Consider the following 11,463-nt stretch of genomic DNA (forward strand, 5'->3'; position numbering starts at 1 on the left):
GGATGCCATGCTTCTGCATTTCCTCCAGTTCGAAGTAAGCTTCTGCAGGGGCGTAGCCTAAGGGGGAGGGGGAGTTATGTGCACCAGGATAGCCGACTACAGTGTGGCGGCACCTTATTTTCGCCTCCCAAGTCTTCTAGAAGCATGGAGGCCTGTGTACTATAAAAGTAGCCCAGCGTCACCATCCGCAGCGCCGTCACGGAGTAACATGTCGTAGCTAAGCTGTAACACTCTCGCCTGCAAACATTTGCGACAGACTTGTACACCGGATTTGATCCAGAGTCCCGAGTGAAGCCGACGAAGAACTTGTGGAAGTACGCTTGCTTCGTAAACTCCTAAGGTGCTTGACGAAGTGAACCGCATTGTTATTTTACTGCGCGAACTGCTGCATGGAAGAGTTATCTCCGCAGACTATGTACAATAGCGACGCTATAAATGATATAAATAAAGAAACTCGACAGATTTTAAGCATCAAATGCTTTTAGCTCCCGTTGTCCACGACCTTCAAGTGACCTTGAGCCAAAAGCCAGAGCCGTTATCCGGGCACTAAAACGAACATCCGGGCAAGTTGCGAGAATAAAACTAGATCATGCGGGTAACCAGTCAGAACTTACGAAAATGCGGTTTCTGGCCCCCAAACATTTGCACAGGATCGCATTACATACGCTAGATACTGCGAAAACAAGTTACAAAAAATATTCCTTCCGAATTCTTCCTAATGTTTGTTCACAGCATCACTCAAGCTGAAACTTCTAGTACACTGAAGTTTTATTTGTCATTTTCACTAGCGAAGCTCGAAAGGCAGATACAGGGCACCATACACTTCATTTTCATCTTTTGGCGTTGAGACAGGGAAGCCTGCCTTTTGCTCTTCTGAACACCAGCGGTCCGTGAGTACCGCGACGCAGGTTTTGCGTCGCCTCGAGAGATGGCGCGACGCTGCGTGGTGCCTCCTTGAGGCGCTTTTTCGTCTTCTAGCTGGGCAGTGCGCTCTGTCTCCCTGGCGTTTTTCGCTGCCTGTCGTGCCGCCTTCAACCGGTTTTCTTTTCATAGCTGGGCAGCGTCTATATGGACCAGTGCACAGTATGGCGTGATGCGGTGTGGTGCGATGTGGCGTGGTGGAGTATGCCGCTGCGAACACGCATTACACCCATTTTAAGATTCTGGCTAGTATCATCTCCAACTAACCTATTTTGGCGGTCGCCATTTCATGCTTACATTTACTCTCGCTTACGGAAGAGCCAGCAGTTTTTTACAGTACCACCACCGCAAGTAAAGCAACGTGCAATGAAATAACTTTCCTTTTTTATATATTTCTAGAAAACGTCCGTTAGAAAGCAGATTATTTTGTTGTTGTTGCTGGTAGTGGTGGTGGTGGTGGTGGTGGTGGTGGTGGTGGTGGTGGTGGTGGTGGTGGTGGTGGTGGTGGTGGTGGTGGTGGTGGTGGTGGTGGTGGTGGTGGCGGCTACTGAGCACGAGGCCACGGAATCGTATCCCGGTCACGGCAGCCGCATTTCGATGGGGGCGAAATGCCAAAAACACCCGTGTACTTAGATTTAGGGGCACGTTAAAAAACCCAAGGTGGTCCAAATTTCCGGATTCCCTCCCTACGGCGTGCCTCATAAACAGACCGTGGTTTTGGCACGTAAAATCCCATAATGAAATTTTTTTTCTTACCGCTGCACATGCTCCGGGTGACCAAGACAGACTGTCTGTGTGGAAACTATTTGGACGCCTAAGATAAAGAAAACATTCTTCAAGAGTATAGGAGGGCGAGTGCAGCTTCGAAAGCCACCGTATGTACTATATGGTGCAGCAGAACGAATAGCTAGCATTAATGGGCCGTCACTCTGCGGTCTTATTGTTCGTCTCATTCTTTTAGTAAAAGTACCATCGGGAGGAGGGATGAAGAGAAATGTTATTGAAGGAAAAGCGGGAAGGACGGCTCGAGCTAGCGTGCTCTACACTGCTACTCTCCGCAAGGAAAGAATGAAAAGGTATAGCAAGGAGGTGATGAGTGATGACCGGGACAGATAATTAAAGGTATAATAGATGTACAGTCGTGTATAGCGAGACGCGAAAATGGGAGAAAAAAGAAAGGAAGGTTGCGTAATAATCCCCAAGCCGTACACAGCAGCGAAAGATCGAAGCATGTGCATCAAAGGAAACGGCGTCCTTCACTTCCACGCTCGCACTTTTTTTTTTTATCTGACCCGGCCAGGCAAAGTAAGAAGAACAAGGACAGCGTACGAAAGAACAAAGAAAGGAAGAGGGCACAAGAACCGCAAACTAATGACGCGAATCGCCGGTTCGCTCGCACAAAGGACATTAAGGAGCAGATAGAGAGAGAGAGAGAGATTGGAGGGGGGGAGCAGTGCGTCGCAGAGCGCGCAGCAGATCAATGGGTCTGGAAACAATAAGCGAACGCGTATAGTGGAGGAAGAAACAACCGGTTCGCGCCCTTAACAGTGATGATGCGATTCCGATTGCGCGGCAGTTAGCGGTACCAGCTCATAAACAGGGCTAACTGCAATTGTAACAAGCGGTCGCGTTTAAAGAGACGGAGCTAGATTCATTGAGCAATTCAAGTAGAAAGGGAAAAAATGATGTAGAGTATCTCTCACGCGCCGTACATATTAACTGGTGCGGGAACATGGGAATGTAAAATAAAGAGGTTGCTTTGTTGTTGTTGTTGTTGTTGTTGTTGTTGTTGTTGATGATGATGATGATGATGATGATGTTGTTGTTGTTGTTGTTGTTGTTGTTGTTGTTGTTGTTGTTGTTGTTGTTGTTGTTGTTGTTGTTGTTGTTGTTGTTGTTGTTGTTGTTGTTGTTGTTGTTGTTGTTGTTGTTGTTGTTGTTGTTGTTGTTGTTGTTGTTGTTGTTGTTGTTGTTGTTGTTGTTACAGCATTAGCGGCAGCAAATTAATGACGGTGCATGCGAGAGGTCAACTTAATATCTTCGACTAGTAATATAATTTACGAAGCAGGCTATTCTTGCTTGTAGGTACGGCATACTTTTCCAGTATTCTTCAGCTGCCTGCATACATGGACGAGTTTAGCAAAAACGCTATATGCGTATCCATGCCTTTTTTTTTCGGCGTCAAGGTATCTATGTGGGCGCCTGAAAGATGCCACTTTAGCTATAGCGTCGCAAAATGCCTAAACGAGCGCAGCGACGTTTGTAAGTGATGATCTGGGCACAGCTGTGGAATGGTGAATCGACTGCTCCATCGAACCAGGCAGGCCAGCCACCTTCGCATACAGTTCCAATCACTCACTCTCGCAGTTCAGCCACTCACCTTCTCTCTTCCGCCTTAGTTGTTCTTTTGTTCTGTTTTTGTTTTTTCCACACAGTAACTTAGTCAATGCCTTTAAAGGCACCGAGCTTAATTACTAAATATATATGCAAAGTGAATCCACATTTCGCCTGGGTAATTAATTTCAGCCCTACCGATAGGGCTGCGATTGCGAAGCTCAACGGGTAATTGGGATGGCGCTCGCGATAATAAAATGACAGTGTTCCCTCAGCAGAACACGGAGAAATCAGGCGGGGAGGAGAATTCGGGGCTCATACGTAGTGAGCGATTTATTTGGATGAAACTGGAAACGTTCATACCGTTGTGTCGCCGGGTTTTTCACAATCAATAAATTCTTCAATGATCAACCAAAGGACGATAACGTGAGGCAATACGAAAAATTTTCTCGCATTAAAGCACACTTCGAGAACATGCTTAAACATTCAATATATTACAAGAAGAAACGCGGCAACAAAGCAGCAATTTTTGCACTCCCTGCAATATAAACACTTGTCAGTTGATCACGTAAACCGAATAATACGAGGTAAATAAATAGATAGATGACGAAATTATATATTTCAATAACTATTAATTAGCACGAAACAAGTATTAATCGACAGATACAATGCCACTTTCAGTAAAGAAGAACAAGGATACACTATATGCTAAGCCCAGTCACCGAGAGAAGGCGGAAGTGTTAATCTCCCGGCTTTTTCGCGACACCGCCAGAACAGAGCACGTAGACCAAAAAAAAATTTTTATTTGCCCAAATTAGGGATCCCGGACGTCTCGCCATTCCCGAACTGCTCGGTTGAATAGTCTAAATTTTTGCCGCTCCCTGAGAGGAGCCATCGCTCGCCTACAAGTTTGTACACACTCGGGAGGCAGACGCCCTAGTAAAACGCCGCTGCCGGGACAGAGGCGCAAAGAGAGAAATTATTTTTTCTATGCATGAAAAACGATAACATAATGAGGAAAAAATCAAAAGCTAGCCGGCAATCACCCACCAGGAGGGGCACACAGACGCGATGAATACTCGTCGTTGTTTCAATTTCGCAGAAGTAACGTGTTACGCTTAAGGGTTCACGCGAAGTACGAACGACAGAAAAACGCACTCAGCACATAACTTAGCGTATACAATAAGTTCGGGTACTTGAAGGAGTCACAAGGAAACGAGGAACAATGCCACAGACAGCACTCCGCATTTCTTTTAACCCGTGTTTTGTCACATGCCGTATTACGTATTTGCTAATTTAGGGGGAGGGGGGGATCTTTTTTTTACTGATTCCTTTTCTTTCTGTGTTTTGCTTGCTTGTTTTCTTAGTTTTTTTGCAAATTTTGGGATTACTTTGCAGTTCATTTACTTTCTCGCTGTGTCACGTCCTGTCCACCTTGTATGTATGCAACATGCTTTTAAGGGCTCAGCATAGCATACGACGAAACGAAGCTCCAGCTGGTGAGAGCAAAGCTCCCTAACCCCTCCAAAAAAGAAAAAAAAATCAAGTGCCGTGTTCGAGGCATCGTACACATCGACAGCGTTATGAAAACACATTAGGGAAGCATGGTAAACCGCACGGACATGTGCCTATATTACCAGCGCGATAAATTTGTACCCACCCGGTAAAAAGCGAGTACGCGCTCTGCTACAGTAAGAGCAAACTAAGCAAAAGAAGAAGGAACCCGGAGAAATGAAAACTTAAATGGAAACGAATAATGCAAAATATGGAGCATGTAAGTGCGTGCTCTAAAACGGCGGTAATAAACAAGAGAAAAAAAAAACAGATGCTTTTAAGCATCACTTACGAAAAGCCATCACGCAAGATCAGGAGAATGCGCAAATAAGTCGGGAGAAAGAAGGAAAAGGGAATACCAATGCCAATTTCACACGGAAGTGTTTGAGGCCTTTCTTTAAAACAAGTACGCACGACCCTGTCAGTACAGATGTGCTGTCTTAGCAACTCACCGTCAGTCCCGCTGCCCCCCCCCCCCCCCCCCCCCCATCCTCTACGGCAACATCAATAGAAAAAGTGTTTGTGCCAAATAACTTTGTTCCAAACTTCAAAAATCTGAGAAGTGCGACCGCATTACCAGTCGGCCAGATACGCGTGCACTCTGCACGTAACGTCCCGATCACAAAAGTTGATTTCTTCGCCGAAATATAATACACAAATGAAATGCAAGCAATAAAGCGCGCGAAATTAAATGAAAGGACAAACGCTTTCAATCGTTCCATTCCAGCAGTAAAATCTAGCGTAACTAAACATCTTTTAAGAACTTTGGTAACAAGAAAGAAAAAGAAAAACCGCAAGTCACTGACCACTATCGTTAGGCTAATAGTATCGCGCAGTCATCTTCGCCGTAAAATCAACACCCTGACAATTGCCATATAGCCCGAAAAGAGGTGATCGAAGTTTAGCTGCGAACATTTCATAACGCTGCATCAGCACAGCAAAATCAAGGATAACGATAGTTTTCTCCGAACGCCAAGAAAAAATAACACTGTTCAATTACTTACGTTCGTAAAGCAAACCTCGGTGTGTGCATACGCGTGTTCTCACAGTAAGGGCGGCGTTTAAAGTACACCGAAATTGACCCGAATGGAGAGGAGGGAGTGCAACACTAACGTCATTTTTCAAACGTTCGTGCGCTTACTTATTACAATGAGAAAAGACGACGGAATGACGTCGCGAAAGAGAAGTCGGCGACAAGCGCGTGGCCCCTTCCCTTTAACATTTTAACCGCCGGCTTCTTGTTGGCCAATCCCCCGTATTGTGTTTAAGCGCCACAAGTGATGGAACGAGCAAGCAAGCAAGCAAGCAAGCAAGCGGCTCCAACCGAGAGCGCGAAGTCTTCCTCGACGAGCTGCGGGGAACGAACTCGCGCGGTCTTCCGGCCGCACGTTTCGCGCCACATGCGAGGTGCGCAAACTAGAACAAGCGTCGCCTGTTGACAGTTCGGCAGGAACGCGAACACGGCTGTTATAAAATATGACGCGAGTGCGCCGTAATAATGCAGCGCGACTCTAGACGCACTGCTTCACGCAGCAAGCCTTGCTTCACGTAGCAAGACCAAGTGTATGTCGCGACCCGTCCAGTTCGAGGGTGCAGCGCATGACTTCAAAATGTATTTTTCTCGGCGATGCGAAGAACTGTGGAACTGACACTTGTGTAACACGGTGTGTTTAAATGTTTGTTTCTTTTCGTCTTTTCTCGTGCATAACGCTACGGAAGCCACATTCGGGTAGTTATCGTGAATCGGAAGAAATGAGCAGGTATGATAGCTTATGGCTTTTGTCAAACTGCTTGCATACATTCACACAAATAAATAAATAAATAAATAAATAAATAAATAAATAAATAAATAAATAATGGAATGACAGTGGGCCGTAAAAAATGCGCGAAGACGTCTTGGCCCCAGAGCGCGAACAGCTCCTGCGACCCCTCCATTGAACCGGCCCGTCGAATCTTACTTTGAGCAATGTACAGCACGAGCATTCACACTTCCTAGTCCAGACCTGAAGAATAATGCGTCAAACAGCCTAGAAGAATTCTGCGCTCCGTTCAGTGACAGGAAAATAAAACTCGAAACATGCGAATGTGCTTTGCGTAACACTATTAACTCTTCCCGAACTGTTTCCGCGCCGTTCGAACCCGGCTCGAGCGTCCGCGATTCTCGCCGTCTCACACGTCTTCCCACCAAAACGTCCTCACTGTCAGGCCGTTCAAACACCTCGGGAAAGCGGCCACATCTCTTTGCTGGCCGTGTTGACAAGTTGCAGAGACAGCGTGCATACTACTCACAGGCTGATGACTTGCAGCTGCGCCGGCGGCGTGCTAGTCCCGTTACCGGCCTCCTGCGACAACACCGGCGGCACGCGGGCCAGTTCGAGCGAGGAGCAGTCGACGCGCAGCGCGCTCCGCTGCGTCCCCGAACACGTGCACTCGGCCACGGGGCACCACGCGGTGTTCGGCGACCGGGCCGCCGACGTCGCAGCCGCGGCCAGCGCCAGGCCGAGGAGCCAGGCAGGCGCAGGGAGCGGCCGACGCGGCGGCATCACATCCTAGCACACAAGCAGGGAGGCCGGCTGCTGCTGCTGCTGCTCTCGGCGAAGCGGCCTCCGTTCAGCGCGGAGGAGAGCACAGCGGTGCCGAGCGCGCCGAGCGCCGCCGCACGCACACACACACGTCCTTCCAACTCTGCCGCTGGGGCCGCGAACTCGGCCCGCCACGGTTCGGTCGCTGGCCCCGCGCGCGCCGCTGCCGACGTCGGAGCGCGCGACGACCGGCGCGCCGCGCCCCCATTTGAGCGGCCTGCCTGCCCTCGAACGCGCTTGCGTGCCGCCGGTGACGTCAATGTTGGGCGCGAAAATTTGGACCGAGCAAAGAAAACACCGCACGAGTGAGGTTCGTAGGGGCTGTCGACTGATCCGTCGATCGAGGGAGACTTCATTACATCCTTAGGGAAAATTATTACAGGGATTGGATACAGGGACTGACAGCCATAAATGGCAAGTGAGCGGTGCAATACGAGCAAAGGCTAGCTATTGATGCACAATATGCTGCCAGTAATAAATACATAAATTTAGTGCACGTATTTGTAACGAAAGAGGAGCGTATCCAAACGACGAACAGGATTCACTCAAATTGGGAGGTGACAATACCTTCTGCACTCGATCCATGAATGAAGCTGGTGTCCGTGAAAAGCTGCTGATGTTCATCACTATAACAGGAGAAAGTGAACCCGTCGGGCAGAAAACGTAATGCTAACGACTGCCAAAAAGTCCATCGTTATGAGGAACACAAGGGTATAGCGATGGAAGCGCGAGGGCTCTAACGCAGCGGTATGAGCGCACGTATGCTCCGTCGGAGAGTGGGCTTACGATAACAAACAATAGCTTTTCGCATGCAGTTCCATTTGTCAATGTATAGATGTAGAGCCTCGGTCTACCCATCATACATACAGCCACTGTATGCCACCTCCCAGTTTCCAATATTTCGAGAAACTTCGTCGTCGTGACTGAGGCCTCTGAATAGTATTCGCTGTATTGTTGTGTATCGTTTAATGACCGCAGACAAATGAGGTTACCTATGCTCACTTGGAACAGGCATGTAATTTCCGGCCTGTTGTATACTCCCGCATGCTACTGTATAACTAGGTTGTTGAGACGTGGTATGAAATATTCCTGCCATTGCAGGCCGACGTCCATTTTAGCTGTTTGACACCCGCGTGCACCAATTTTAGTGCAAGCTGCGGTACTTCTTGGATCCCGCCTAATCAAATATTTGCTTTGGAAAAAAATTTTCCGCCCCTTTGTGTTATACCCAATGAATGTCTTCGCAAAACGGCAGGGTGCATTATAGAAAGAATGAAAAGCGGGCTAGTTGGAACCTATCCATTCATGGGCAGCTCACACACAAACGAATTAATGTTTCGTTTGTGTGTGCGCTGCCCGAGAATGGATCAATGCATTATTTCGTAGCCATTCAAAAGTTGCAGCAGACCCGCCGTGGTTGCTCAGTGGCTATGGTGTTGGGCTGCTGAGCACGAGGTCGCGGGATCGAATCCCGGCCACGGCGGCCGCATTTCGATGGAGGCGAAATGCGAAAACACCCGTGTATTTAGATTTAGGTGCACGTTAAAGAGCCCCAGGTGGTCGAAATTTCCGGAGTCCTCCACTACGGCGTGCCTCATAATCAGAAAGTGGTTTTGGCACGGAAAGCCCCATAATTAAATTAATTAATTAATTAAAAGTCGCAGCCTTCGTTTCCTTCGGTTACACTCTTCAGCCAGTCGGCTTTCCCGTGCAACGTCGATTGCCAATTGAAGCCTAAACAGGAACAATACCTTGAATCTTTCATCCAAACACAGAACCTAATAATACCACAATCAGTTCCATGCTCCGGTTACAGCCAGGCTTGCTTATTAAAGACTGAACAGCGTACTACCTCGCTTTGGGCCTCGTGTGGTGAGATCGGTGGTGTATAGAACAGTTCATCCGTTTGGGCCCGCAGTTCGACGTGGCTAGAAAGGCGTTGCTTCACAGCCTGCTGAAGAAAGATATTCCACATGCGAGAATAGAGGATGTAGTGTTCAGTGAAGGAACCAGAGTAATCCATGGAGGGAGTTCTACGAGTGCTGGTCATTTTTCTTCGAGACAAGGAGTTGATCAGCGCCTATTACCACACCCTTGCTAACAACGTGTGACGTGCTCAGGAGGAATAACTAGCATGCGAGATCAATCCCACCTGCTGCAGCAATATCACCACTCCCACCACCCCCACCACGAACATCCCTAGATGGCATTCAGTGACTCCCCTGGTAAGCTTTTGTTATTTTAAATGAAATCTTTCTTTGCCTCTTCAATTCACTTACCGGGAGCAGGCTGCTGGCTGCGCTTGCTGTATTGAACGTTTGCACGATACTGGACATGGTGCAAAGAAAACCGGATGTAGTGCACATAGAGAGAGCTCCGGGGTTGTGGGTGATGCAAGTGAGCGTAGACAAGAGCTTTAATGCAAACATGCCGTTCATCATGCCGTTGTCGTCATTTCATCAACTTTATTCCATTGAGAACATTCCTTGGCTGTCACGCCGTCGTAATTGTTACGCCGTCTTCACTCTGTCGTCGTCACCGCGCTGTCATTTCGTCGTCAGCGCGCCGCTGATATAACGTCATCATTATCACTCCACCTTCGTCATTACGTAGCCATCATTTCACAAATGTGTACTCGACGCTATTCCGCAGTAGTCATAGCGTCTTCTTCCATGCTGTCGTCATCTGGGCGTCGCCATTCCATCGTCATCATGCCGTCGTCGTCATTCCGTCGTCGTAATGCTTTCGTCGCCGTTGCGTAGTTGTCATACAGTCGTCGACATGCATTCGTGGTCGTACAGTAGTCGCGATGTCGTCATGGTAGTACTATCACCTTCGTTCAAGCATTGTCATCCCATCGTCGTCACGTCTTCGTTCTTCAAGCCGTCTCGTCATTTTAGCGTCGTCATCCCGTTTTCATCATGCCGTCGCGACCATACGTCGTCATCATATTTTCGTTTTGATTCTATCATCGTCATTCAGTCGTCGTGATACAGGTGTCGTCATGCCTTAGCATCGTTCTCTCATCGTCATTCCACTGTCGTCCTGCAGCCGTCGTCACGCCGTGGTTGCCACTCTGTCGCCGTCATGCCAACGTCGTCGTGCCATCGGGATCGTTCTGTCCTCGACATCCCATTGTCCTTATGCCGTCGTCGGCACGGTTTCATCGCCATTCCGTCGTCGGCCGGTCGTCAAGTCGTCACGGTCGTTCCATCGCCGTCATGCCACTGTCCTCATTACTTCGTCATCGTCATGCTTCAGGTCGGCCCTGTATTTCAGACTTCGAGATCAAACATGCAGAAAAACAAGTAAGGGTACGCGGGGCGGTTAACTATACGCACGTCCGGTTACGCAGCTGCAAGAGCATGGGTGGTATGTCGGCCGCTGGAAATGCGTTAAGGAGTCAAAAAGTTGCGAAACTTAAAAGCATAAGGTAGGCGTATGAATACGGTCGTTTACGACGCGCTCATCATACTCGTGAGCACTACAGGGTGGTTCACGCAACTTAAGCCAAACACTAAAAAATATGCCACGTAGCTGGACTGAACCAAGGTAATGTTGTTTTCCGGCGCTTGGAGATAAGACGGCAAGCTGGGCGTGTTGGTGATTGAACATGTTCCTATGGGTGGGCAGCGCAACCCGGACGAAGGACGAGAGGAAGTTGCTACCAGTTGTTACTCAGCGCTCGTGTTGTGTTCTTCCTCTCGTCCTTCGTCCGGGTTGCGCTGCCCACCCATAGGAACGTGCTTGGAGATACTCAGATTATTATTTTGCATTCCGCCTAATTAGGTAACTAGTGGGAAATAATCATTCAACTACTCAATTATTATAATTAGATGAAAAGTATCGATTAGAAAATTGTAGAACAACGTGAAAAACTCCCGATAAGGCTTTCTGCTGCTCAATACGTGCTACATACAATTTTCTCATTGGCACTTTTAATTTAATTAGTATAATTAGGAAGTTGATTATTTATTTAAGACTAATTATCTAATTAGGCGGTATGCAGAAAGTAATCTGAGTAACTCCAAGCGACAGCAAACATTACCTTGGTTCTGCCCAGCTACGTAGC

The 11,463-nt window shown here is 48.0% G+C and overlaps 1 protein-coding gene across 2 annotated transcripts in view; it reads right to left on the reverse strand.

The window, feature by feature from the left end:
- Positions 1-7,506, reverse strand: part of rk (G-protein coupled receptor rickets) — a 185,609-nt gene extending 178,103 nt beyond the window's left edge. For both annotated transcript variants that reach the window (XM_072287894.1, XM_072287895.1), the window contains exon 1: positions 7,099-7,506. In XM_072287894.1, coding sequence (XP_072143995.1) covers positions 7,099-7,352 — 254 coding nt within the window. In that variant the 5' untranslated portion in view covers positions 7,353-7,506. The remainder of the gene's footprint in view (positions 1-7,098) is intronic.
- Between the last annotated feature and the right edge of the window lie 3,957 nt (positions 7,507-11,463).

This window comes from Dermacentor andersoni, chromosome 4, assembly GCF_023375885.2.
Source record: "Dermacentor andersoni chromosome 4, qqDerAnde1_hic_scaffold, whole genome shotgun sequence".
NCBI classification, from domain to species: domain Eukaryota; kingdom Metazoa; phylum Arthropoda; class Arachnida; order Ixodida; family Ixodidae; genus Dermacentor; species Dermacentor andersoni.